Source organism: Nicotiana sylvestris, chromosome 5 (assembly GCF_000393655.2).
Source record: "Nicotiana sylvestris chromosome 5, ASM39365v2, whole genome shotgun sequence".
NCBI classification, from domain to species: Eukaryota; Viridiplantae; Streptophyta; class Magnoliopsida; order Solanales; family Solanaceae; genus Nicotiana; species Nicotiana sylvestris.
In genome coordinates, this window is record NC_091061.1 from 47223089 (window position 1) to 47230258 (window position 7170).

Sequence of the window (7170 nt, forward strand, 5' to 3'; positions counted from 1 at the left end):
CCATACAGGGTGATCGTCTGGAACCACTTCCTCTATTGAGTTGACCTCTTCGTCTGGGAAGTATGTGCTAAGTAGTATGTACTCATCATCAACTGGATTCTCTGCCAAATAATCTGCCAAAGCCTGTGCTTTCATTGCGGTGCAGGTGACATAGACGATGTCGAACTCTGTGAGCAGGATTTGCCATTTTGCGAACCTGCCAGTGGGCATTGGCTTTTGGAATATGTACTTCAAAGGATCCATTCTAGATATGAGGTAAGTAGTGTAGGCCAAAAGATAATGTCTCAGCTTCTGAGCGACCCAAGTCAAGGCACAACATGCCCTTTCTAAAAGGGTGTACTTGACCTCATAATTGGTGAACTTTTTGCTCAAATAATAGATTGCATGTTCTTTTTTGCCTGTTGCATCATGTTTCCCCAGAACGCATCCAAAGGAATTATCTATCACCGATAGATATAAAAACAAAGGCCTACCAGGTTCAGGTGGGACCAGTACAGGGTTTGTGATAGATAATCTTTGATCCTGTCAAAAGCTTTTTGGCAATTGTCCGTTCACTTGATAGCAACATCCTTTTTCAGCAACTTAAAGATGGGCTCGCACGTGTTTGTGAGCTGAGCAATGAACCTACTGATGTAGTTCAACCTCCCGAGCAAAACTTCCTTTTTGTTCTTCAGGGGTTGCATATCTCGAATGGACTTTATCTTGGATGGATCCAATTCGATGCCTCTCCGGCTTACTATAAAACCGAGGAGTTTCCCAGATGAAACCCCAAATGCACACTTGGCTGGATTAAGCTTAAGGTCATACCTTCGAAGCCATTCGAAGAACTTTTTTAAATCACACATGATCGGCCTGTGTCTTTGATTTTATGATGACATCATCGACATATACTTCAATCTCTTTGTGCATCATATCGTAAAAAATGGTGGTCATGACCCTCATGTAATTTGCCCCTGCATTCTTTAAACTGAATGGCATGACCCTATAAAAATAAGTACCCTATGAAGTGGTGAAAGCGATTTTTTCTGCATCATCCTCATCCATTAGAATTTGGTGGTATCCAACATAGCGATCCATGAATGATTGTATCTCATGCTTTGCACAATTATCTACAAGAATGTGGATAATTGGTAAAGGAAAATTATCCTTTGGACTTGCTTTGTTCAGGTCCCTGTAGTCAACACGGACTCTGGTCTTTCCATCCTTCTTCGGCACAGGCACAACATTCGCCACCCAGGTGGTGTATCGGACAGCTCTGAACACATTGGCGCTCAGTTGCTTCATTATTTCCTCTTTGATTTTGTCACTCACGTCTGTTTTAAATTTTCATTGCTTTTGTTGGACTGGTGGAAAATCAGGATACGTAGGAAGCTTATGAACCACTAAATCAACACTTAAACCTAGCATATCATCGTAAGACCAAGAAAACACATCATTGTATTCAAAAAATAGTTGAAACAAGGCATCTTTGGTTTTTTGTTCAGTGTGAATGCTTATCTTCGTTTCTCTGACTTCTTTATGACTTCCGATATTAATCATCTCAGTTTCATTGAGGTTAGGATTAGGCTTGTTTTCAAATTGTTCCAACTCTCTTTTTATTTCCTTAACAACCTCATCTTCATCATATTCAACCTCTTGATGCATTATTTCGATATTAGACAGCTTTTTAAGATCTGGGCGTGAATTCCGCATGCATGTCATGTTATTAAAGCTGGCATTAACAAAATTGAAATGGAAATAAAATGACAAGAATTAGGAAAAAGAAAAGATACGAAACTTAATAGGAAACTGAACTACATTTCATTGAATTCGAAAGGATAGAAGGGTTAACATCAAAACGTAACAATCATACTGAGATGTTTGGATTACAACCCTGAAAGTAACCCAAAATACAAAAAAGAAGCTGCAAAACAAACTACCAAGACTCCTTCCTTGTGGGGAGAGGAGTTGCTTCCCAGTTGGTGAGCATGGTGTCTGGGTCAATTAGTTGTATATCGGCACAACTAGTGCCTTCACCAGCCTGGATCATATTCACTTCAGAAAACATCTGGCTGAGGCCATGGAAAATTTCATCAATGTTTGCATGCGCCGAGGAATTTTGACCCTCTTGGAGTCGTGGCTTGACAAAAGTAGAAAATGTAAGGGATAGGTTGTTGCAAGACCCATCCATGCTTTTTGCGGTGTTTGGCTTTGTTTTTGTCTGCTTGTGTTAGCCTGAAGCCTAAGCCAAAAGTACCCTGGTTACTGAATGGAGAAATAGGCTCCAAAATTCCTTGCAATGATGCCCCCAAGCCTTTTCCTGGCTCATAACCTTGTCTCAACATAACTGCAGCCACCATTACAGATGTGGCGAAAAGACGAGGATGCAGAATGGGCTTTCCTTCCTCAACATGGTCCACAACAACCACTTCAAAATCCTGATAGACAATGGACTCACGCCCTTCCTTGGCCTCAATACAGGGGATTAACGGGTCATTATAAATGGAAGACTCATCTTCCCCATGAACAATAATTTCTTGCCTATCATGTTCGAATTTGAGCATCTGATGCAAAGTGGACGGCACAACTTGGGCCGTATGGATCCATGGCCTTCCAAGAAGAAAACTATAAGAAGTGGTCATGTCCACTACTTGGAAGACAATCTCAAAGTCAACCGGCCCAATCGTCATGGTGAGGTTGATCTCCCCAATGGTATCTCTTGCTGAGCCATCAAAGGCCCGGATGCGAACATTGTTGGGTCGGATTCTATCTGTATTGATCTTCATGCTTTGCAAGGTAGAGAAAGGGCATACATCTACACTTGAGCCTCCATCAACCATGACTCGTTTTATATAATGCCCCTCACATTTGACCATCAAGTTCAAAGCCCTATTGTGCCCAGCTCCCTCCTCGGGAAGTTCATCATCAGTAAAGGAGATTCTGTTCACCTCAAAAAATCTATTGGCGATTTTCTCTAACTAATTCACTGTGGTCTCCTCTGAGATATGTGCCTCGTTTAGGACCTTGATTAGTACACGGGCATGCTCTTTGGAATGTATGAGCAGAGATAGTAGAAAGATTTGGGCAGGAGTTTTTCTTAACTGGTCAATGATTGAGTAATCCTGAACTTTCATTTTTTTCAATAACTCTTCCGCCTCTGCTTCAGTGACTGGTTTCTTTATTGGCAATTGGCCTTCTCTGATTTGCTTGGCCTTCCTCAACTCTCTTGGAGAGTAACACCTCCCCGATCGAGTCAAACCTCCAGTTTTCCCCACTTCCTCTATGATTTCCTTGCCTTTGTAGGTCATCACAGTTTTGTTGTAGTTCCAAAAAGTGGTTTTTGTGTTGGTCACAGGGGGTTGCATGGCAGGTTTGATTATGATCGGCTTTGTTATACCTTTCGTACCTCCCTGCTTCTGCCTTGTGACGGGGTGGCCTCCAAGTACATATAACCTTGGGCTTGGAACACTGGAGTGAACTTCCAACCTTGAGTTTTCGGAACAAATAAAGTTGCCTTATTTGAGCTCTGGGCGCCTTTCACAATCAATGGCACATCTCGGTTGGGACTTACTTCCAGACCAGTTCCTTCTTGAATTGAACCCACTGTCATTTCTTCTCGACCGATCGGCTTGTATTCTTGATCTCGGCCAATCATTCCCATAAAATGAACATCATTGTGTGTTGGCAACGGGTTATTTGTCACATTAGAAGGGTCCTCGCCATTCGTTACTACAATTAATTTTTCAGAAATGAGCCTCTCTACGACTCTTTTCAGAGTCCAACAGCCATCAGTGCTATGCCCCGGGGCACCTGAATGATATTCACATCTAGAATTCGCTTGAAATCCATGTGAATCAGGATGCATATGGTGGGGAGCGATGGGTCCAATCATGCCCATTTGCTTCAGTTTCTGGAATAGACTAGAGTATGATTCGGCCAATGGAGAGAATTTTTCTGCTGGCCTCTACTCTCGACCATAATCCTGCCTGGGACAAGCATTGTAGGGTGCCCGAAAACTTTGCTACTGAGGTCGGGGGGCCCTTGGAGCTGGTGCCCGTACCTGCTGATTGGGAGACCGAGCATATGATTGAGCATTGAACATTGTATATTGTGGTGGGCCCACAGAGTATTGAGGAATTGGCTGGGGGTAATAATGTTGAGGTAGCTGGATTGCCCCTACTGAACTTGCATATAAGGGTGTGATGCCCTTCTTTGAACTTCCCTAGATCCCGAAGTCATCATGGACCCTTCATCTCTCTTCTTTATATTTGCCAAACCCCCCCGACCCATTTTGGATAGCTTGGGTGGTGGCTTTGAGAGCAGCTTGACTTACAATTCTACCATTCTTGAGGCCATTTTTTACCATCTCCCCTATTTTGATTGCTTCTGCAAAAGGTCTACCCATCGCGGACATCATGTTTTGTAAGTAATCAGGCTTTTGAGCCTCCAGAAAAATAGTGATCAGCTCGTGGTTATCCATGGGTGGCTTAACTCTAGCTGCTTGCTCGCTCCACTTGATGGCATACTCCCTAAAACTTTCGGTTGGCTTTTTCTTCATATTGGACAAGGAATTATGATCCGGCGCAATATCAATGTTGTACTGAAATTGTTTGACGAAGGCCTGGGTCATGCCATCCCAAACATGCCAGTGAGAGATATCTTGGTCAATGAACCATTCGGAAGCTACCCCTACAAGGATTTCTCTAAAATAAGCCATCAGCAACTCTTCTTTTCCTCCTGCACCCCTCAGCTGGTTGCAGTACCATTTCAAGTGGGCGATAGGGTCGTCGTGTCCATCATATTTCTCAAATTTTGGGGTCTGCAAATGGATGTGAGGGAACATGCATAGATCACTAAATGAAACACTTATGTGACCACCTAGTCCCTGTATATTCTTTATATTCTGTTCAAGACTTTTCATTTTCCTGGCCATCTCATCTGGCTCAACCGTCGTGGCAAACTTTTCATTTTCCTTTGGTGACTCGTACTGCGAAGTCTGATTGTATGGAGCCGAGACCCCGAAAGCCATATTTGGAGGGTAGTATTGGCCATCATAAGCATGAGATGGTGACCCATTATTTGGACTCGTCATAGGAGGTGGTGGCGGGATTGTATATACCTGTGCGCCAGACACGACGAGAGGGGTGTTCCTGACTGGTGCGACTGGAGGTCGCATGTTAGAGGTACTGGGGGCAGCATGGAGATTGTAGTTTGGCACATACCCTGGTGGTAGAATGTGATCGCTCGTTGCATGGAGTGGTGTTTGAGTAGCCTGGGGTATGGTGGAAGTTCCCTCTAAAGGACCCTGGGGTGGAGCTCGACCAGAAACCCAAGCTTGATATACATCTGACAGTTGTTGTCTCAATTTTCTTATCTTCTCCGACTATTGCTCAACTGACTGACCCTGTGGATTGTCACTGACAACTCGATTTCATCACTGTTATCCATTACCACTGCTCCCTTAGATCTTGTGAAGTAATGATGTGTTGTCAGTTTCACCACAAACCAACCACCTTAAGCATTCTAATAAGAGGTAACAAATGTGTTAGGGTTAAGCATTTTACAGATAGGAATCACACATAGATATGTTATGCTCCTAAAATATCACCATCTCTAACATGTTTTTGGAAGGCTTCATGTTTCATTCCGGCTTATCAGCTTGTTGCTTATTGACACTGTTATTTCCTTCTCTTTTTTTTCGTTTTTTTTCACTTCGCCTTATTTTTATCCCTTACTTTAGAGTCATTAAAAAATATTTGATCGAACCTTTTGTCGGTTGCCTACGTATCATGTCACCGCATGAATCAGATCATTACGTAGTTCAGGTACATGACCATTTTTTTACAAAACAAACATCTTTTTGGTTCATTTTAAACAAAAATCTTTTTCATTGATTTTCAATATAATTTGTTTTTTGATACAAGACTCAAAAAGCAAGAGTTACATAAAGATAAACAAGACCAAACCTGACTTAAATAGACTTTTTAGGATAAAAGGTAAAACAATAAGACTCAAAATACCAAAAGACTCTTATAGACTGAAAAACAACAAAAGCATAATGAAAAATGACTGATAACTAAAAGAAGACTTTGATCTCTACAGCAGAATCCACCAGCATCACTGTAATCAAGGCTCTTGTTCCTACGGCTGACCGCCAACATTGCGGTATATCCTCTCCAAGTCTGCAGATATATGACGAGCAACATTCAATGATACTTCTGCAAAACCGCTCGGGCGTCATTCCCTGCAACTCCTGCATGCTCTTGAGGTATATGTGGCTACCTCGAGGATCTTTCCCTTAATGTATTCCTGAGCCACATGCAACTCTTGATTTTGTTGACCACGGGTCTCATCTAGATCCAGTGCATCACGCTCGCGGTCCAAGGCCATATCTTTCTGGCGCCAAACTTCTAGCGACTCCGCTTCTACCTGATTGATCATCTTTTGGTAGTGGTGTCTTTCTATTTCAAATTCCGCGATCTGGCTCTCCTTGCTTGACTCAAGTCCCCCTATTTGATCCATCAGACCTTGGATTAATGGAGAAAAGCCTCTACGCTCATGATCACGGACTACCCTAAATTGGGCTTCTTTCTCTTCTTGTTGCTGAGCAGTTGTGACTATGTTCTTTTTTCGAATTTGGGCTTTGAGTGCTTGTTTCTCTCGTTCCTACTGAGCCTTTTCTTGCTCAAAATCAGCCTGTTGTATGTCCATGGCTGTCTCCAGAATGTCCTTATCTTCTTCTAAAGTGTCAATACGAGATTGGAACTCTTGTGCCACTTCCCTTCTGGTTTCTCTAACTCTGACCTCGATCTCCTTCTCCCAATCAACTACGTGTCATATGGATTTTTCTGTCCTTTGCTCGGGGATAGCCTGGTTGTGAAACCACTCAAGGTATGCGAGGCTTACCTCCCCACGTTCACGATCAGCTACCATCTCGTCTAAATCAGAAAATCGACTACCAAACCAAACCTTTTGTGCATATGACTCCCTTAGAGGTTCCTCTCCCTTGAATTCCTACACGAACGAGTGCATGTCCTTAATCGGGGGCCTCTTTTGCTCTCTCCCTAGCTGGCGCATGACGCGTAGGGGCGCGTAGGGTTGGAAACCTCTGAAACCCATGAGTATGAAGAACGAGCGATACGTCGACATATGCATGACCCTAGCAGAAGGGAACCAATAATAGTTCCAAGT

The 7170-nt window shown here is 43.0% G+C and overlaps 1 protein-coding gene across 1 annotated transcript; it reads right to left on the reverse strand.

Annotated features, from left to right (window-relative positions):
- Positions 1–1326: 1326 nt before the first annotated feature.
- Positions 1327–2819, reverse strand: LOC138868605 (uncharacterized). Its single transcript, XM_070146167.1, has 3 exons — positions 2163–2819; positions 1920–2119; positions 1327–1711 (listed from the first exon to the last, which is right to left on the reverse strand). Exons 1-3 carry the CDS (start codon positions 2817–2819, stop codon positions 1327–1329), a joined length of 1242 nt encoding a protein of 413 aa, XP_070002268.1.
- Between the last annotated feature and the right edge of the window lie 4351 nt (positions 2820–7170).

Excerpts from the sequence above, each read along its gene's own strand:
- LOC138868605 (XM_070146167.1), bottom strand. The coding sequence starts at position 2,819 with ATGGTTGATGGAGGCTCAAGTGTAGATGTATGCCCTTTCTCTACCTTG. Across the intron at positions 2,120-2,162 it reads ACCGCAAAAAGCATGGATGG|CCACGACTCCAAGAGGGTCA; the intron begins GTCTTGCAACAA and ends ACTTTTGTCAAG. Across the intron at positions 1,712-1,919 it reads CCCACAAGGAAGGAGTCTTG|CTTTAATAACATGACATGCA; the intron begins GTAGTTTGTTTT and ends TGTTAATGCCAG.